The following is a 21,336-nucleotide window of genomic DNA, read 5'->3' on the forward strand; positions in this document are numbered from 1 at the left end:
TGTTATGCAGGTTATGGGAAACTGGTTGGAAACAGCGCTACTATAAAAACAAATTTGATGTTGATGCATCTGATGAGAAATTCCGTCGTAAAGTTGTACAGTCCTATGTGGAAGGCCTTTGCTGGGTTCTCAGATATTATTATCAGGTACTTCAAAATTTCTTCTCTGAAACTTCAGTTTTCTTTTGTGTCTGCACCCTATTTCTTTTCAGGAAATAATAATTATCCATTGCTCATATTTGAAAAGCAGTGCTTTTTTTTGAAGATATAAAGTAAGTGGGTGTCCATTCTATTTGACACTCAAGATTTGAATGCAGTTTTTGTTTCTCGCATACAGTAACGGCGCTTGTTAGTTTATTAAGGACTGATGCATATTTTTCCTTTGCAATACATAGCCTTGCATAGTGAAATTGCAGATGACTAAACGAGTGAACAAAGGACAAAGCCTGTGAAATGCTAGTAAGAATTTGAAAGGAACAGAGTTGTCAGTCTCCTCCATAGATTGTAATGATGTTCTATGAAGTGTATTGTGATTGAAGTAATCTGTATCTGATTTAAATCTTTTGATAATTGAGATGTCAGATTGGCAAGAGATTAGGTAGATGTATTGGGGTTTGTTGCACCGATGGTTAATAACTAGCTTCGTGCCCTGAAGACAAAGTAAGTTTTATTTTGTGTGTGACCTGGGAACAGAATGTGCTCAAGCCAGTGAAGTTTATCCATCTGAGCAGGACTTTGTAGCTTGAACGCAGTGCCATGTTGATAAAACTGCACACTTCTCATAGGTGGCTCACACCTGTCCAACTTAGAGCGCAGGCAGAGCAAATACCTCACATACCTGCAAAAAACTATGCAGCAGTCTTAAAGTTAGTTTATTTTAACGTGTACTCCCTTCCCCCCCTCCTTGGAACAAAAAGGGAGAGTGTGTTCCCTTCACTTCCACTGTATTAATTAGTTGAGTCTGGGCTCTGACTTGCATGTTATGGTGGGTGAAGATTACAGAGTTTAAGGTTTGCAAGTGCGTTGCAGTTGATCTGCAGGAGAGCTGAGCTCTCCATGTCCTTGAGTAGCTCCTTTTGCAAAGGACAGATGTCACCTGGACACCTTTACAGGTGGAAATTGCCATGATCCTGCGCACAGTTAAGGTCTGCTGAAAGCAAACTGCGTTCCTGTTAACCGTGGCAAGATATATTCCTAGAACTCTATACGTGCCCGTGTGTCTCCAAAGTGTGTAAATGAATCTTCAGATGAGCTGTAGGTGTCTACGTGCTGGAAAACTGTCAGCGTGACCTTCAGTGATGCGGTAGTACAAAACCACTGCAAAAGGCAGTCTGGATTTTAAGGGAAACTGAAGGGCTTAGGAAGGGAGTATATAACAAAGCTGAGATAATATTTACGAGGTCACCAAAATATTTATACTCATTTGAAGACTGTAAAATTAAGTTTGTTTTATTCAAAGAAGCGTGCATGGGGTGCGCGTTCGTTGCTCTGTGATCGGTGGCCATGGCCTTGTGCAGACATCATCGTGTGCTTTTATAACTGTTCAAACTGGGGTTACATTTGCATGTGCACTGTTGGGAGATTTGAGGCTTTAAATGTATAGGAGCTGTAGGACAGGCGTATACCAAACTTAAAACAGTATGGGTAAGTCCCTATGCAATGCTCACTAGTTTAGCTTGTAAAACCAATTTAATTATTGCTATGTATGTAGGTGACTCTATGTCCTTCTGAGTTTGTAGATGTTCTGGCTGTAGTGACTGATGCATATAGAAGTGATAGATGATTACAGTGGCAAAGAGAATAAATTGGTGAGGTTGACAACAACTTCAGGCAGGACCATAGTGCTCTCCAGAAAATTGAGACGAGTGCCAATACGACCTCAAGGAAAAGTGACTGTACAGAAAATATTTTCTGGGTTAGAAATGTTCTGAAAAAAAACTTGATGAAAGTACACAAATGTTCAGGGCTTTGTTTGCCGTTTTGCTTCATGTCCAGATTACTCTAAAAGAAGGCAGGTCTCTCTCTAGACCTTATAAAAATTACCTTGCAGACTTAAATAGTGCAGCAATTAAATATGTGCACATCCTGCTGTTTATACTTGCGTCACAGAACTACGTGTAGGCAAGATACTGTAACCTGCTGTACGCGGGCAGTCCGTTGTATTGGTGTGGAGTAGCAGTCAAATCACTTTCTGCCCATATGGAATTTAGATAGGAAGCTGTTGGACTCGGGGAATTTCAAAATACGTTTGCTTGAGGGGTGTTGTTTTTTTCTTTTTTACCGTAATAAGAATTGCTTCCAATAACTACTGCTCATTGTCCATAAAACTTCTGACAGAATACATTACTTGCTTTTCTATTTTTATAAAAAGCTAATAATGCAAAGCATGTTCCACTAGTGGGAACATCTGTTTGGAGAGAAAAAAAAAAAAGAAAGAAAAGGAAGAAACCAATCCACCTGGCTTTTGAAACATACTGAAACCATCTGAAGAATTGCATCTAATAATTACAGTCTCTGTAATTTTATACCAAAAATATCGCTGGAGGAGCATCATTGACATTTACTTACTCAGAATTGGAAGTCAAAATAGTAGGCTTTTGTTTCAAGTGGTACTGCTAAGAAAAATAGCTGAGGAGGTGAAAACTTGACTTAGACCTTCTAGAGCCGTGTTTCCTTTACAAAGTGCATTGTGTTCTGATGTGTTTGAGTTTACTTTTATTTTCTCCTTTTTGAGGATTATTTTGCCTCTTTCAAGTGAATGCACTTTATATTTCCCAATATTCAAGACAGAAGAATAATAGGGGGGAAATCAAAATGTTACCCAAAGTGTATATTAGTGCTTGTACTGAATAGAAAAGTTAACAATTAAAACCACAATACTTTTCAACCTGCAACAAATATTGTTCACATTTTCACACCTTGTAGAGTGTATCATATCAGGGTTCTCTGGTCCCCCATATTCCCAAGTTAAGTGTTGGGATTTTTGCATTGAGACACAGTAGTGCAACCTGTGTGCTGCCAGAAAAATACTACTTCTGTTCCTATTGAGACCTCTGTAATGGCTTTCTGACTGGCACAGTTCTGCCGTTTATACAATTACGGAGAACTTGGAAATTCCTCCTCTGTCTCCTGCGTGCATTTCCCTGTTCAAGACGTAGTAGCAACTCTACACAAGTTGAAAATGTGTCCAGTTGTTACAGGCTCCTCAGCTTAGCCCCAGGGACTGGTTAACGCTATGGATAGACTGTGATTTCCTACTCTTTGCAAGAAATTTTTGTGCTTGGTTTTATCGGGCTTATGTGCACATGCTCGTGTGTTTTTTCTCGAGGGGGAGGAAAAAGGCATGAGGTACGTTACCGTGTCCTGAAGCTAAGGTTAAGATTCTGCTGTAAGGTCTTTTGTGTCGTTATGGTGCTAGGTCCTGTCTCTTTGGCTGTCTCCCTTAGTGACTCAAACCTAGCACATAGCAAGAGTACTTTGGCATAGAAGTCTATCTGCTGTTCTGTGCTGCCGAGGAAATGCCCGAGGTCTCCATTCACTGCCCAGTGAACTCACTCGCTCTAGTCTGGCTATGAAAAGTTAAGTGTCCCAACCTGAAGTCCAGAGTACCTTTAGAGGCAAGAGCTCTTTCTTTTCTAATCATGGGGACTCCTCTTTCTCCCGGTTCATGCTGGGCTAAATTTTGTCATCTTTAGTGACTGGGCTATGAGATTTTTTTTTTTTTTTTCTTTTACTTTTCTGATTTGTCTGATTTTGTTTCTCTATCTTAGGGCTGCGCATCCTGGAACTGGTATTACCCTTTTCACTATGCTCCGTTTGCTTCTGACTTTGAGGGTATTGCAGACATGCCTTCAGACTTTGAGAAAGGCTCAAAACCGGTAGGGCATCTTTATTTATTTATTCATGATTTAACAGCTCGCTGGAAGTGTCCTACATCTGCTTGTTTAATTTCAACAGTTTAAGCCTCTTGAACAACTTATGGGAGTATTTCCAGCTGCAAGTGGAAATTTTCTGCCACCAACTTGGAGGAAGCTCATGACAGATCCGGTAAGAATCCTTGTTGTATCCCTCTCTGTAAGGTTATGTCATCTTGCAGTTGTGTGAGCAGGACTTGCTGCTTCGACTTCAGGCAGAAAAATAATGGAGACCAGGAGGGAACGTTTTTGGTAGATTGCAGAGATTCTTCAAAGATCGTTAAAAGTAATTCTTGGAATTCACATGTTTCAGTGAGGAAAAATTATTTCCCGACTCTTTTACACTTCAGTAAGATTGTTTACTTTCTTATAGAAACCATGCAAAACTTAACTGGGGAGCAGATACCTTAACCCAGTTACCTGGAATTATTCTATCCTGCTTAATTTCTTGTTTTGATACTCTAAGTAACGGATATGCCCTACCCCACTTTATGTTTAAATGGCAGTTAATAGCAGATGTTTCTATTAGTCAAAGTTCTTTGTATCCTCCTTAGCTTTGTGTTTGCTCACTCTCTGCGAAGCACAGTACTACATGGCATTCTGAATCAATTTCATAATTGGCTTTAATGATTTTTTTTTTTATTATTTTCTCAAATATAGGAATCAAGCATAATTGACTTCTACCCTGAAGATTTTGCTATTGATTTAAATGGGAAGAAATACGCTTGGCAAGGTGAAATTTCAACCTTTTTTTTTTTTTTTGCTATAGTCTATAGTTTTGACCTTAGTCTTAAGAATCTATGTAAAAATAGCAAGAAAATGGAAAATTATCTTAGTGAGATAACGATGCAGCAGTCACACAGGCAACTTGTGTTACTTGGTGTGGGGGAGAAGTATTTTGCAGCAGGTATATTTTTGAAAAGAAATTAGTATGAAAAACAAATTATGGTTCAGTAACTGATTTAGGATTGGCAATGATTATTAGTAATTTCAGCAGTCATTCTAGATTTGTTAATTTGTCCTGAACTAGATTAATCATTTTTCTACTTTTATCAGCCTTACTGTGTAATTGTCTTTTGTCTCCTTTGCATTTAATTAATGGATCTTGTTCTGTTCAATCAGTAGCTCATTAGTACCTTGCAAAAAATGCTTTGGGGAATATAGAAATATTTGGATGCATACAAAGAATGAAAAAACAGCTACAGTATTTAATGCAGCTTCTTATTTCTTTAGAGAATATTGATTTTAAAGGTCTGCCAAATTTTGTAGCGGGTCACACTATTCAGCCAATAGTGTAACATCTCAATTATAGGTATAAATAATGATTTGGGCACAAAATGAAACACATTAAATTCCATCTGAGCATAAGAAAGCACATTTTTGCTCTGAGTGTGGTCAGACACTGGAACACATTTCCCAGAGAGGTGGTGGAGTTTCCATCCTTGGAGATATTCCAGACTCAGCTGGACATGGTCCTGGGCAACCTGAGCAGCCCATGACCATGCTGGAGCAGAGGGGATGGACTGGATGACCTCCAGAGGTTCCTGCAGCCCATGACCATGCTGGAGCAGAGGGGATGGGACTGGATGACCTCCAGAGGTTGCTGCAGCCCATGACCATGACCATGCTGGAGCAGAGGGGATGGGACTGGATGACCTCCAGAGGTTCCTGCAGCCCATGACCATGCTGGAGCAGAGGGGATGGGACTGGATGACCTCCAGAGGTTGCTGCAGCCCATGACCATGACCATGCTGGAGCAGAGGGGATGGGACTGGATGACCTCCAGAGGTTGCTGCAGCCCATGACCATGACCATGCTGGAGCAGAGGGGATGGACTGGATGACCTCTAGAGGTTCCTGCTGACATCAACGATTCTGTGATTCTTTCCCCAAGGCAGCTCACTTATGTTTTGAAGTAGCCACAGTTAGACACAAGAGTATCTGACCTCAGGACAGTGTTGCAAAAGCAAAGAGAATATTCCTAGGCATTATGAGATGTGTTGCATAGCAGGTTTTCCCTCTAACTTGAAGCCCTTTCTTACCCCTGTTCTAATTCCGGCAACTTCTCCGTAGTCCTTCTGTCCAGTTATCAAATCTACAGTCTAAAGCAGTAGTGTTTTAAGTAGCTCCCACATGCTTTCAGCAGCCTGTAACGTTACTTTTGATTCATTTAATGCTTAATTGCATTGTAAACTCTTTGTTCTGGGTTAACATCTGGAATTCTCATGCTTAAGAGGCAGTTGTGAAACACATATTTTCCGAGCTGCAACTACAGACTATCTCAGTTAAAAAGCATTGAGTATACCTTGTCCTCTTAATGAAATGTTTGAAGATTTTCCTTTTAGAGATGTCATTACGCTTCTGAAAGCTCAGCACTGATCCTTTTTGCAATCTCCTGGGTTATGAACACTTCCCGCTTTGTTGTCATTCCACCAGTGTGTTGTGAAGGTGAAAATAAATTGTTTGTTTTCCAGGGTAGGCTTATCACTGTTTCCCTTCACAAGTAGTTACATTCCAGCTGAAATTTGAACATGGCTGAGGTCTGGGGCTGTCTTTGATAAAGCAGTAGTCAGTCTGCGTGAAGATTATCCTCATACGTCAGGAGCAGGGACAGGGCAGATTTCTTGTTTGGTGAGGTCGGCAACAGCAGGCTGTACAGCTCTGCTCCTCATTATTTCACAGTAGGCTAAATAAAATTCTGGTTCAGTTAAACTTCTGACATATTTAACACTTTATTTGAGGTTTGTTCCAAACTGGTTTTGTTAAGAGAGGGTGGGAGCTTCTGGTGTAGTTACACTTCAGGTGAAGTTTTACGTTGTCCCCTTTCCTTCAGCTCCAGGACAATAGTATTTGTTTAATAAAGCCATATAAAGATCTAACTTCTGAAGTAGAAGTGTTTCAGGCAGACCGAGTTCTAGATCGGGAGTCTAAGTCTGTTGAAGTCCAAAGTCTCGGTGAATGTTGTACCTTAGAGCGATGACGAGATCTGCCTGCTGGTAGACCTGGTACAGGCACAAATAGGAAACTATGAATATCAGTTTAGTAGAAAGCCTTTGCTGTCATCTTGGTCAGGAAAAGCTCTAGTGTTCATAGTAAGGGAGGTAAACTGAAATAATTACTCCAGATTCCAACTGATAATAAAAGTGACAAGTAATCTTCGAAGAATTTTCATAGTAAATGTCTTCTGCATTTTTTGATTTTATAACGGAAGAAAACATATACTGGAGCATACCAGGCAAGGCTATTCTCCAGCTTCATCCCATATGATTGAGTGGGCTCTGAGATGTGCTGCTTAGTGAGGGATTTTGATCCTGAGAGGAGCCTCCGTGTCATCTTGGAGTAAAATTAATAGCTGGTATGAATAGTCCCTAATGGATAATATCTGTATATTATTGTCGCTGAACTTGGAGTGATTTCTTCCATTGTTGTCTCTTAATAAATTAATTTGAATAGAGTAGCATTGAGTTCTGTCAGGGGAGTATTTGTAGCAAATGAGACAAATAATGACTGTCTTACTGAGCTCGTCTTGTTCCGAATTGAGGCAGGTGTGGGCAGAGGTTACTGCTTCCCAGTGCCTACCCAGGACTGGGGAGGAGGAGGAGGATGGAGGGCTGCTTGGGGATAAGCTTCCCTTTTCAACCTGCACTACCACTGAACTATTTTTCTCTGAACAGCCTGCAGGGCCACAGTCTCTGAAAATGTAGGGTTTTCTTTTCGTGACTGATGCTACAGTTGTTTCTTGGGTAAAGAATCTGTTGGAGCTTTCCATGCTAGTGTCTTCCCCCTGCAACAAGTGGGGAAAAAATAATGTTTTGGTTTTACTAGGTGTTGCGTTGTTGCCATTTGTTGACGAGCGACGCCTTAGAGCTGCCCTGGAAGAAGTCTACCCTGACCTCACTCCTGAAGAAAGTAAGAATTGTGATATTTTGTTACAGCTTGTTATTACTGCTGCGTTTCACCCTAAATGAGCAAGGGATAATAGCTGTTTGGTTACATTGCATCATGGCAGGCTGTAGCCTCTTCTTCATGTATGGTGCTCGTAATTAGAATGATCCTCAGTGGGTTTGTGTTTGTAGCTTTCACTTACTTTTCCCATTTACTCAGGTAGACCTGCATAAGACTTAACGTGAGGATTCGATGGCAGCTTAATTATATGAAAAGCTTCTACCAGTATGCTCTGTCAAAGTACTTGTTAGATGAATATATTGCAATCAAAAGAATAAACTCTGTTTCCAAGGTTAGAGTTGCTGGTAAAACTTGGTAGGTGTTTTGGCTGTTCTGACCAGTAGGCTGGCTGTGTCCAGTTATGGTATGTGAAGCTTCCTGTTCAGCTTATATAGGCAAATGTACGTGCTACCTTCTCCATTGCCCAAAAATAATAGCTGGTTCTTGTAGGTAAACTGCTCGGGAGTTGTGTGGGTTTGGGGGGTTTTTGGTTTGTTTGTGGTTTGGTTTTTTGTTTGTTTTTTTAACCCAGCCTGTCTGTATCTTCAACATTACTCTGTTCTAAATTCAACATTCCTCCCACTGAACACAAGATTCCCGTTGTTTTACTGTCTGCCAACTACCCTGTGACCAGAGACATCCCGTTCTGGGCGGAGACGCTCTCTTTCCAGCACTCTTCAAGGAATGTTCAACGCTTTCTGCTAAATGACAATGAAGCTTTCCTTTTCTGGATATGTCAACGTGACCGTGTGCTGGTCTGCTGTATTTCTTCCTTCCCTCTTTGCTCTGAACTCTTATCCCATTTTCTTCATCTTTTCTAGGCAGAAGAAATAGCCTTGGTGGTGATGTTCTCTTTGTTGGAAAACACCATCCACTTTGTGACTTTATTGTAGAACAGTACAAGACCAAAAATACAGAGGTAGGTTGTACTTGCTCATAAGGGATTGTGTAAATGGTGAGGGTGGAGGTCTAATGAAGTGCTTCAGCTGAAAAATTGTTTTTTCCGTAGCCAGTGGATATACCCCCAGAGCTGTGCCATGGAATCCAGGGAAAGCTTACACTGAATGACAATGCTGTTCTTCCAGACCAGTGAGTATAGCTTTTGCTATGGGTTGGTTGATGCTAAAGGATATTCCTTCGATTATGCCTGCATTTAAATAAAAATCTCTTTGTGCACACAACAAGAAACCTAAAACTCCTGACAAGGCAATGTGTTTAGGTCTGAGGCTAAACATGCATTCCACTAGGTTTCATAGTAGGTGTATATTATTATCACTTAATGTAAAAACACAAGCAAGTAAAACTTTCATTCCATGATCCTTTTATTTTTGTATTTCAGAACTAGGCTTTTAAAGCAGCATCAGAAATCTTTGAAGTGCTCTAATATGTGTTCTGGTGAATATTTTTTTTTTTTGTCGCTTCATCTGTGGAAGACTAGTTTTTATGTATTTAGTAATGTTTGAACTTTTTAATAGGTAAATAGGGATTGTATAACAAAAGTAGTAGTGAACAGTGGCCTTATTGGGTGAGGTCATGTTGATTTGGCCTCTGAGCTTTTGTGTGAATGATAATTTAATGCAGTCTGATGTAACTTCCAATAGCACATGCTGTTTTAAAAAAAACCCAACAACTCTGCTTTTTATATACTAATCTTAATTGCATTAAAGAAAAAGTCCAGATAGAGATATATTTTTTTTCATTTTCCATTCAGGCTATAGCACTAAATTCAGGACTGTTACCAGCTACACATACAAAAAATGCTAATATTTTTTGTTTTCTAGATAACGCATTTAGTTTGAGAAATTATCAGTGCAATCTTCACATTGTAGGATATGCATTCATTTATCTAACTTTGCTTAGAGGCATAAGCAGGTGTTCAGTAACTCATTTGCATTAAATGCACAAACACTCCGATTTTGTTGGACAGATAATGTATCCGAGGTCACACTTACTAATATACATTTCTCTATTCTTGTCATGGCTTGCAAAGAATAAGAGCAAATCAGAGCTGTTCTTGGAGGAAATAGCAATGCAGGAAAAAGAAAACTCTTCTGGCATTGCCTTCCCTAGATAGGGTGTGGGAAATGGTTTTGGTTGGTTTGGGTTTTTTTTTTCCTGGAGAAGTAGTTTGCTAGGAATTCTGTGAAGATATGAAGGCAGGCATTTATATCACCACTTTAAGTCTTACTTTGCTAAAAAGATTTGGATCAAATTCAGCCAGCATGCATATAGTTTGCGACCTCTGTGTATTGTGAGTATGTGACAGTTGTGCGCAGTAGGTGAACAAAGGAATCTGGTTTCTGATTGGTAAGAGTAGTTTTCTCAAGCATGTTATTTGTCTGCTTGAATTGAAGGGGTAAAGTTTTCTGAGGAAAGAAGGAAAGGGTTAAGGTGCAACTGCATGTCAGGCTATTAAATCTCAGTTAGAAAGGAGACTGTGGAAAACAGCTGCTAATTTTTTTTTTTTTACACTTCAAAGTCTTTTTCTTCCTAGTAGAGGAAGCAGGTTTGTGTCTCCATGGTGTCTTCATGTGTGTCTGTCTCTCTGGTCTTCCCCTGCCCTCTTAGAACCTGTCAGTTTGTTATAATCAAACCCTAGTAGTACCTGGAAGTTTCCAAGAATAGCATTAAGGTTTGTAAACAGGCCACTGGGTAGTGGGAAGTGCATGAACTCACTGTTAGACACTGGAGAATCCACACAGATCAGCTGCAAAAGTAGTGACATTAAGAAATAAGGATCCAGTAATTCCATTGCTTATAAAAGTGTCTGATTTAGGGGAAAGGCAAGTTAATTTTGAAACCCCTTTTATGTGTCGCAGGCTTAGTTGACAGAGGAATGGGAGTGCTAGCAACAGAGAAAGTGGAGCAAGTTGTGAGAAATCCATAACAAAACGTTTTGACAGAGGTTTTTCTCTTTACCAGGACAGTGGAGTCTCCTGTTCCAATGCTGCGTGATCTTGCACAAAATTCTGCAGTCAGGTAAGTGAACTCTGGGTTTTAATGCAACGGCGTACAAAATACAGCAATCAAAACTCAGTTTATTCTGGTGGTTTGTGTTGTTGAATTTGCAACAGAATCCCTCTCTTAATAAAACTGAAGCTTTTACTTTAAATGCTTCTGGTTTTCTGTGAGAATTGAATCCAAGATACGTTGTAATGCAGCAGGTTTGGGTTAGGGTGGTTAAGCAGAGCGTGTGGTGGCGTGCCCTGCAGAGATGTCCAAAATAGTGGTTTCTCAGGGCATCAAACGCAGTGTGTTTCATCCCTTCAGAAATACCTCCTCTTTCCTGCTGTTGCTTTTCTGCTTCCCCTCTGTTGGGACTTCTGGGTCTTTGGCAAGCAAAAAGCAACACCTACAGAACTTGATAGTCTGTATCAAGCCTTTTAAATTAAACAAAACCAAAAGTTCATGAGAGCAAGCCTCTGAGACAGAATTGGGTATTGATTGAAAGCCCTCCAGCTGTTGATTTTTGCCTCTTGGATTTTTATCCATTTTCATTCCTAGCAATTCCCAGAGGGTGCCACAGAATATAAGCTTCGTGTCCTTAAGAAGTAAAGGACTAATACTAATTTTGCCTAAATGTGACATTTCGGAGAATAAGAAGAAACTTTATAATGAATAAAAAACAATGCGGAGTTTCCAAGAGTCAATCTTGGGGTCACAGAAGACTTTCACTACTCTTGCATTTGACATCAAATTTCTGTAGATCTGGTGTGTTGTATGTCATTCTGACTTAATTTGGCACAGTATGATAGGTATGTAATGCTTGAGCCTATAACCTTTCACTTCTTGAGCCACATAAGATACCTGAGACACTGACAATCACTTGTGATCTGTCTGCATAATTTTGTCCTCCAAGGAGGCAACTAGAACAACTATCTACAGGCAGTAAGAAATGTTAAGTTGTGGCTTGTCAGGATATTGTAGAAAGGATGTTCTGAAATGGGGATTTAGTTACTTTGAGTGATGAGTTCAAGGTAGTTTTTGGCTTTCTATCTGCCACTGTCAGGAGGTTTGAATTGTTTTACGCTTCTGTCTATTTCTCTGTTGCAAGGATTTTTCTTCCTGTCTTTTGAGATAGTATGAGCAGTCATGATTCTGCTCTTCAGTTCTTGTGACTTCGGCTGAATTTTCCAAGGGACCATTATTCTCTTTCCTTTTGAGTCTCATTATTCTCTGCTGAAGAACAGATGTATTTCAGCTGGAAGAGTGAGATTATTCTGCTTAGTTGTTTGCTTTTATCTTTCTTGGCATCCCAAGCATTCTTCTATATCAAATGGTAGGTAGTGAGAGAACTGGAAGTGAAGCAGGTTGGTGCCGTGTACTTCAAACATGTCCCTGGTGGGACCTACCTGAGACCTGGATACTTACACCAGGAGATGGGAATTGCTAGGAGCGTGGATGAATCTTCCTAGACCAAACCCAAGCTGCGATTTAACGCGTTGTACCAGCAGAAATTAAGCTTTCAGCCACTCTTTCCTCTATTACTATTTAGTGTGTCTAATACTAGACAGCTCAAAATGCAGGGTCTGTGAGGTGTCACTGCAAATAGGTGTATATCCCTCCACAGGAACTGCATGCAACTGCAAAGCCGCCTTTCAGGATAAAAACTCCCTGGCCCAGGAAATCCCACTTCTAAGTTTCGTACACTTTTGACTAGACTGCATAGCAAGCTGATATCCTTCCTGTCTACGCTGTGGCAGCCTTTGAACTTAACCAAGCACAATCAGGGCTTTGACGAGAGGATTTGTACTCAAGGGTCTGCAGAAGATACTTTCATTACCATACATAGGACTAACTGTTTTCTAGACATTAAACTTTCTTTTGGACTGGCTATTGATACAGAAGAGGAAAAAGGTCACCCTGTGGAAAATAATTGAGACATCCAAGTCCAATATAGTCAGTATATCCGTGTGCAAGAAATGCACTTTGCGGTTTAAGTCATGGGTTCTTGAATCTTATCTTTTCTGTTGTGTACATCGTTGTTAATAAAGCAGCAATTATTTTTTAATTTTGCTTGTATTGCTTATCATGTAAACCTAATCCTCCAATACTTTCTCCTAGCATCTCTTTCAAAGATCCACAATTTGATGAAGACTTTGTTTTCAAGGCTACAGTGTTACCTGGTGCAAAGTAAGTATCAGTTGTCAGTTTTCAAATGATTCTGTTTTCTTTCATTAATCTGAGTATTTGCTCTGATACATATTTATGGAACTATTTTTAATACTAAGGAAACCTGCTCCAGTTCTGAAGCCAGGAGACTGGGAAAAAACCAACAATGATGGCAGGCCTTGGAGACCGCAGCTTGGTTTTAATCGAGACAGAAAACCAGTCCATTTGGACCAGTCAGTGTTTAGAACTTTAGGGTAAGATGAGCAGCATTGTTATTTACTGCCTTGCTGAGATGACTATACTCCTTTATTGCTTTTTTTTTTATTTAAAAAAAAAAAGGGGGGGGGGGTGGACTGTCAGAGATTAGGTGCTGGTGTTCCATGTTGGAAACTTTGGCATGTGATATTTAAATTCAGTATTGATGAAAACTGTATATTACGATGATTTTGCCATAATGCCTTGCATTGTTCTTGATTTGGGGTTTGTATTTTTTCTACTAAATATTTCTAACTAGCTTTCCCATTGGTTTTTTTCAACTTGTTTGGTGGATGCTCACTTGAAGTACAGAAGGTACAATGAGAATATTGCACACAAGTGATAATTAAGATTTTTATGAAGACGGTAATGCCTTTTATGCTTTTAAAAATGGGTTTTAAAAACCCTTGTTTGAAGCACATGCATTACACCGTACAATCCGTTTGATTGTCATTTTTCAAGGCATTGCCATGGTCATTTTTTATTAGTTCTCCAAAAGTCCAAGTAACTTTCTCAGGTGCTGCAGTGTAGTACAAGAATGCTTCTGAGCTCCGGATGAGAGAATGAGCTGGGGTTATGTATTACAGATAAAATGAAATGTTTTTCCTTACTGGGGAATGCAAGGAGCCATACGTTTATTGGAGCCAGAAAAGAGAATGTTTTAAAGGAGGTTGTAATACTAGCAAATAAAATTAAACTCTGTGAGCAACTGAACATGAGTATCTTTTTAGGAAGAAAAAATACCTTCATCTTACAGCTCTGGAGGAGCTGGGAGAAGAAAAAGCAGCACCCTTCCCTCCATTTGTGTGCTCAAAAGCATAATTGTTCCAGTGCTACACTTGTGAACCATCTTCTGTTCTTCCATGTCATAGTTAGAAAAAAAAAATATACCTGTGTTATTGATTACATGTGGTGCCTCATTAAATTGCTGTCCAGGGTAGCAGACACCACAAGCATCAAAGTCTTAATGTGAATGTAGTACTGCCCAGGAAAAAGAGCGAAGGCCTGGCAAACATTGACACGCCAACATTTGCAGATCCTGCATCTCTGTCAACTCTCACTTATTAGGAAATGTGACAGCAGTTCAGCTTTACTGAACTCCTACACAGTTTGCAGGAAATACATGTTTTTCTGCTTATTGTGGTTTGCTGTAGAAACTTCAGAATTTTTGCTGGGACCAGCTCACAAAGCATGTGCTTTGTTTGTGGTGCGCCCGGGACCCTGATCTGTAAGCAAGTCACTGCATCGTGCTTGTGCACGTCTCCACTGGGGAGAGCTGGGGTATTTGATGGGCTGGGTAGCAGCTGTGCTGTAAGATGGCATTGATAAAAACATCCTATCCTTTTTCCTTTCCATTTCTTACACATAATAGCCATACGATGCCAAGGGAAAGAGGGATGCCAGGAATGTATGCCAACGCAGTACCTCTTGGAACTTACGGGAGCCCGTACACCAGGCCACTTCTGAGTGGGCAGCAGCAGATTCCTAAATTGTTGTCAAGTAAGTGGGTTCTGTTTTCTACATTTTAGAGTTTGAAAAATAGTACAGTTTTCTTTTGGTCTGTTGCACTATTACAAATAAAAAAGTGGATTCAGGCATCCGTCTTCATTACCCTTGTGTTGCTCTTCTCTATTGTTCTTCCTTTATGGAATTGCTGTAGTAAAATGTACTAAAATGTAATTATGTGCCTGTAAGTGGGATCCCATTTTGAATACTGCGCCCAGTATTCAAGTGCAATAGGAAAAATAGCACTTTGTCTACTAAGGTTTCCTAGTGTCTGTTATCTGGCACATATTCAACATGTGGCTGAATCGCAACATCACCAGCATCAGCAGACTTAGTAGGAGCTCAGTGCTTTGTGTCTGAAGAGAACAACAGGAGGAGGAAGCTGGCCACAGAAAACAATTAATGCACAAGGCATGGTGGTAGATCAGGAGAGATTGTAGGACTGACAGAAGAGCTGTGGTTGGTGCCGAGATGCCAGACTGAACAGAAATTGCTAATTCACAGTCCTGTATTGGCTTCTGCCTGCGGTAGGCGTTGCCACTTCTGGCAAAGAGGTGGTAGGAGATGGTCAGGGATGCCACTGCTGTTGGCTTGGTGAACAAGCGGGTCACTGGAAGCGGTAAGATAAGTTCTGCGTGACCTAAAGTGGAGTTCTTCATCCTGGGAAGGACTCGCTTGTGCGAAGGGCTCCCAGAAGGACACTAGGTAAGAGTCCCATCTCTTCGTCTGTGATCAGGAGCTGCATTTCTGTAATGGTGGGATTGAGACAGGAGGAGACTTGGCTAAACTGCCTAAAAGGTGCTTTAAAGTAAGAAGTTCTCACTGCTCAGCTGAATTCTTGCAATATTGCATTATGTGAGTGTTTGAGGTTTAAACAGCTGACTCATTTGAACTCCAACCTTCTGTCACGTGTAGGAGACCAGATTACTGCATAGTGAAGCTGTCAGCCTTTTTATACTTGCATTTTTGCATATGAAACAACAAATAAATAATATTGATGGCTACTCTGAATTAAACTTATTATCCAGTCCCAAAGTAGATGAAGTGTAGTTGAGTAGTGGGTGCAGAAGCTTTCTTGTGCGAGGAATCAGATTAGTTTAAGTGGAGAGACAGACTGAATATGAGAGCCTGGAGCTATTAACTTTGATTAAAGGAAAGCAAGTGGGTTTTTAAACAAACAAGAAATAAGATCTAAAAAGAAGAGTGTGGGGAATGGGAAGGCAGAACTACCAGACAGGCATCGCATTTTTGTATTAATCTCCAAGAAGAGAAAGTCTGTGTTGTTTTGGGGAGAGAGAAAGTATGTGTGAGCCCATCAGTCCCTATACTGCTGTTCATGTCTTCTGAAGCTTGAGTCTTGACACTTTGTAGGAAATACTTATTTCAAAGCAGTTTTCTGTGCCTTACGTACATGGAGCTGATCTTGCCAATTAGGTACTAAAAAGCTCTCGTCCTCTTGGCATCTGAGCACCTTGCGTTGTATAGGAAGCATTCCACATGCAAATATGCCCCAATGCCATCATTCTTTCAAATTGAGGAGGCTTGAATCCACTGATCGATATGAAATCCCAGTCCATCTGTTGGCCTCAGAAAAACTGACTGGTGGCTTTCTTTCATGCATCCCTTCCTCCCTTCATCTCCTGCCCCTTCCTCACCCTCAAATTGCTTCAGGCATCCCCAGCTGCTGTTCTGCAGGTGTATGTACCTGGCAAATCTGAAAGCAAAGTGGGTTTTTTTTTTTTGTTTGATTTCCTCCCCCCCACCTCATTGGCCACTTAATGCTTCTTTTTCCACTAGGCAGAGGTTGATCTCGTGCTTTCCTGTTCAGGCAGCAAAAAGAGGTGCCAGGTCAACCCGCTGGTCCCTCCAGCCGCCGTTGCGGCACGCTGCTTTGCATGCTGCCGGCAGTCGTCATACAAAGGCTTTTTCACACAGCAGGGGTTGTGCGCCTGCCATTGCTCTCAGTGCTCTTCATCCCGGAGTCGAGAAGCTGGTTCCTGGCACTCTCTGTTTTTGTGGGAGACTGCTGTGCGACATGCTGCAAATGTATTCTTTGTCAGTTAACTTTGTTGTGTTTCTCCTCCTCTTCTATTAATGATACCAAGCTGTCCTAGGAGGTTAGTCTTAAACTCTGGTTAACTTCTGATTTAAACCAACTGCAGTGTGAAGTCTTTACAACTAACTGCAGTGGCAGTTGACTTAATCGATGCTAAGTGGCCGCATGTGTCTTAACTCCTCCTTTACCAGGTAGAGACCCTGCTAAAAGGGTCAAACCCTTGTTAGAAGAATATGTCCAAGTGTCATAGTCCAAAGTTTGTGCTGAAATCAATCTTTCTGACATTCACACTGAAGGATGCTTTTGCAAGTGGGACCACACGTGGACACCGTAACACATCCTGGATTATGGATTGTGTGGGTTGAGTGTGAAGCAAACCTGTCGAGATGGGAGCGTGTCAGCAACTCTGAACCTCACTGCAGTAGCTGGTGGTCATCTTATTGAACAGGAACAGCCTGCATGGACAGCGTGTTTGCTCCGATGGAAATTAGCGGTCAGAATTGAGCATGTGGGCCAATTTCCCCCAGACAGCGTTGGGTATCTAGGAGTACCAAAAGGCATTCCTAGATCTGACAGCACAGCTATCTTCTTGCCTTTTGCAGTCACCCCCTTTGGTTCAAGCACAAATGTCTCTGTCAAAGCACAGGTATCTTCCAACTACAAAATCAAATTAGAAGGAATGGGAAGGCATATGCTGAGTTTTCTTAATGGAGCAGATTATCTCTTTTGTGTCTAAGTCCCGTTCATCAGCTATATAATTGTGAGAGAACAGCTGTATGTTGTGGCATAATTGGATTGGAAACCACGTGTCCGGAACCCGCGTGTTCCTGAAAAACTAGAGCTGATGTGGTTAAAATTCCCACATTTTGTGGGATTGATGCAGAGCAACTTTACATTTTATGTATTATGTTCTTATATGTATGGTGAAGTAAAATTAGACTCTAGAAGGGCAACACGGTCAACCAAAGTGCCATCTCTTCCTCAAGAGCCTGCTGTGGGTGTTCCTTACTGTTGTTCTCTGATTTGACTTTGACATGCCAATTTTCAGTTGATGAATAATTGTCTGTGCTGATAACTTGGGGAGTCAAGTGCAGTATGGCAGTACTCTGTGAATGGCATATTTGGTTTCTGCAGCACAGGGTATCTGATTTATGACTTTCATTTCAGTCAGTAAACTTGTCAATTAGCTGCATTTGAAAAGTGATTTTGATTAGTGCAATCAGTAAACACAAAATCTCGTCTTTGATTGCCACACTGATTAGATAAATTGTTACTTGAGGAGCTGCTAGAGAAGGCAGTTTATTTGGCCTTATAGCTCTAGGAAATGCCTAAGTTTTGACAACTAAAGAAAATATTAATTTTCATTTCTCCTCCGATTTTGTACCTTTTTGAAGTGCAATTCACTGCTCCAAGCTTTTTCCCTCGAAGATTGTTCTCTGTCAGAGCCATACGAATGAATAGTAATAAGGTGGCTTTAAATGTTTTTATGATGATTTCATTAAACTCTTTCTTAACTGTTCCCTAGAGCTGCAGAAAGATGTGGTTACAGCAGGAGAGCCGGGTCCTTTCTTTTTCAGATGGAAAGAAAGTGATTAAATAGGACGTTTTTAACTAGCCCTTAGGCAGGGGTCTGTATGAATGGGAAGCGCCGTACCAGGGCGAGACCAGCGTCATCTCACTGGGTTTCTCACTAGAGCACCATTTGACCCTGGCAGTGGAATGGAAAACGTGTTAATAAACTTCAATTAAAATGTGAAGTTCTGACCAGGGAGGGAGAGACTCTATTAGTCTGTGTAATTGTCCGGATACTTGGGGGTCTTGCCTAGCCCAGCCTGCACAGAGGAGAAGGGTGGGGGAAACGCGGCCACTATTTTTCCTGGAATATAGGGCTTTTTCTTCCTGGAAGTTTGTGTCTGCCGGCAAGCAAAAGGAGAACTGAGCCAGGCCTAGGAGAGCTGCAGGTCTGGTTGTGGTGACAGCGCCAAAACCTGGCCCTCATCCTGGTAGCTGCAGGTGAAGAGCTACAGGTGTTAGGAACTACAGATAGGAGGGGGTTTGTGCACCTGAAAGCTTTCGTGGCAGAACTCCTCAGTTCTTCTGTACTGCATGTATTTCTGTGGTTTCTGGTGTCTGTGAAACTTTGAAATTATTAGAAATAAAGTTGTCTTAGGATGTTTTTTGATTGAAAATAATGACATGCTTGGGCTTTACCAAATGTTTTTATTTCCTTTTTTTTTTTTAGCAATTTCATCTTTGTGCTTTTTTTTTTAATCTTTTAAGCTTCAGTTTAACATTGCGTCTTAATTGTTCGTTTCCCCCAGAGTAGCTGAAGACATTATGGGCCTTCCTTTTCTTGTGTTGCACTAATCTTGTATTCAAAAGCAAACACAGCATCACTAAAGCGTGGTGTTAGTACGGTCTGGTGTGTGGGTAAAAGTCCTTGTAATTCACAGTATAGAAGTGCCGCATATCTATCTTTAGTCCTTGTGATGCTTTAGACTGGTTTGATTACAGTGTATATGAAATAACCAGTTACACCTGATTATGAGCATCGGTTGGTAACAGTGTGTATGTGTATATATATAAGGATAGAGAGGTGTATATATTGGGGGGTGTGTATGCATGCAGCGTTTAATAAATAGATAAGACACAGCTCGTACCCCTCTGCAGCTCAGGCGGTTGCTGGGCTGGGTGGGCTGGATTAGCTCTGCCCGGAGGAGGCCCAGGCAGGAACAGCGGAGCTGCTGGCGATCAGAATTTATTTCCCCTGACGAAACGGTGTTATCTTCAACGGGGGCTGCCCGCACCCTCCCTTGCACGCTCGAGTGCTGCTGTGAACGGTTTCTGTCCGGCTCGGACCATCCAGCCAGAGTCAGGAGAGAGGCACGGATTTTCCCTCTGTTTTTTGTTTCCCCTTTTCTTTCAAATTATTGCAAAGCTTCAGCGTACTTGAGTATTGGCAGTTTAACAGGGCCTTACTGTCCCATCGCAGCACGTCCATTAGACAACTTCTGGAAGCAGCTGTTGAAATTAGGTCACACTTAAACACCATTGAAAATAATCAAAGGTGTCACTGAAACTGAAGCTTTTGATTGATGCACAATTTGAGTGTTGTGGACTGACCGGGGAGCTATTGATTAGCTGTTTCTTTTATCCTGTTTACTGAGCAGTTTATTTAGAAGAACAACAACCGTTTAATTGCATGTCCTGTTAAAGCAATGTTGTTACTGCTACGTCTTTGTACAGAGTTAGTTTGGGTAGAAGAAACAATTGAGAAGTGGGTGGTCTTTTTCATTGCAGTTTCTTATAACTGCAATGCTAGGTCTCTGGCCAAGTTTTTACCCCAAAGGGTTTAATTCAGTCTGATTACATTATCTGAGAGATCATTAATAGATTTTTATTATTATATTATCATTGTCTAGGTTAACTTTTAAATATATTTTTACTGTCTTTAAATATGTTCTAAATATAACTATTTAAACGTGAATAAAGTGGAACTGTTTGCTTTGTTACATGCTCTGGTCATTCTTTTAGTTTGCTTTATAGAATAACTCAGCCTGTCAGAGGGAAACTTGCACATATTTTGAATATTAAAAATGTGTTGCTCACAAACATGGTGCGTTGTGGTGACGGCACAGCGGGGTGCGTGTATATGTGTCTGTAGCTTTTTCATGTAGCGTAGAGATGAATGTGCTTGTAAGAAATGTAAACATTAAATGATGTCTTCAGTTGTTAATGGTAAGACATGGTTTTGCATTTTTAAAAATTCAAGGGAAGATATATGTGAAGCGTTCAGCACTAACCAATGCTAGTTCTAGCAATTAAAATTGATTCTTCTTATAACTTGAAGCTTATTGGACATACTAAAAAAAAAGTTGCCTTTTATTAATTAGTACTAAGCTTGCCACTGATGGACATAAGGGCTCTACCAAAATCAGCAGTAGTAGCCAACGACTTGGTGAAGTGTATTTGGTAGTATATCCAGTTTGAGCTTTTCTGTTTGACTTCTTAAAACTATTTTAACGTTTTGTTTTACCTTCTAGATCTTAGACCCCAGGAGTCTTGGCGAGGTCCTACGCCCTTGTTTCAACAGACACCGCAAAGGTAAGGCAGGAGGGATTGAAGTTTTGTAAAACGTGGCCAGGAGGATGTACTTGCTTCTGCCAGGCTTCACAACATTTTTTTTCCCCCCTCTTTGTTTTGAACTTTATTGTTTAAATTTGTTGAAATCATGCTGTACAGCAGGCTTTTCTTAAGTTAATTAATGTCCATGATTTATTTATATTTTGTGAGTGCACTACGTGGTGTTCATCCTTTAAAAGGCTCGAGTACTTTGTATTAAAAAAAAGAAGGCAAAAACACTTTCCATTAAAACTCAGACTTCAAAATTAACTTTACTGTTGGTGCTTTGGTACCGTTCTTGGTTCTTTGGCCTTTATCTTATTGAAGCTTTTGAGATACTATGAAATTGAACACAGAGAGCTTAAAACTGCATTAGATTTTGGACAGGCTAAACAAATTTCTTTTTAGGAGGGCTGTGGAGCTTAATG

At 40.6% G+C, this 21,336-nt stretch overlaps 1 protein-coding gene across 1 annotated transcript in view; it reads left to right on the plus strand.

Annotated features, from left to right (window-relative positions):
• XRN2 (5'-3' exoribonuclease 2) overlaps positions 1–21,336 on the plus strand; it is a 52,247-nt gene that overhangs the window by 19,966 nt on the left and 10,945 nt on the right. The window contains exons 17-28 of the mRNA XM_075706747.1: positions 11–146; positions 3,770–3,877; positions 3,957–4,046; positions 4,574–4,646; positions 7,738–7,821; positions 8,679–8,776; positions 8,867–8,946; positions 10,780–10,836; positions 12,922–12,990; positions 13,089–13,223; positions 14,597–14,724; positions 20,830–20,890. Coding sequence (XP_075562862.1) covers positions 11–146; positions 3,770–3,877; positions 3,957–4,046; positions 4,574–4,646; positions 7,738–7,821; positions 8,679–8,776; positions 8,867–8,946; positions 10,780–10,836; positions 12,922–12,990; positions 13,089–13,223; positions 14,597–14,724; positions 20,830–20,890 — 1,119 coding nt within the window. The remainder of the gene's footprint in view (positions 1–10; positions 147–3,769; positions 3,878–3,956; positions 4,047–4,573; positions 4,647–7,737; positions 7,822–8,678; positions 8,777–8,866; positions 8,947–10,779; positions 10,837–12,921; positions 12,991–13,088; positions 13,224–14,596; positions 14,725–20,829; positions 20,891–21,336) is intronic.

The sequence above is a fragment of the Pelecanus crispus genome, chromosome 3 (assembly GCF_030463565.1).
Source record: "Pelecanus crispus isolate bPelCri1 chromosome 3, bPelCri1.pri, whole genome shotgun sequence".
Lineage (NCBI taxonomy): Eukaryota > Metazoa > Chordata > Aves > Pelecaniformes > Pelecanidae > Pelecanus > Pelecanus crispus.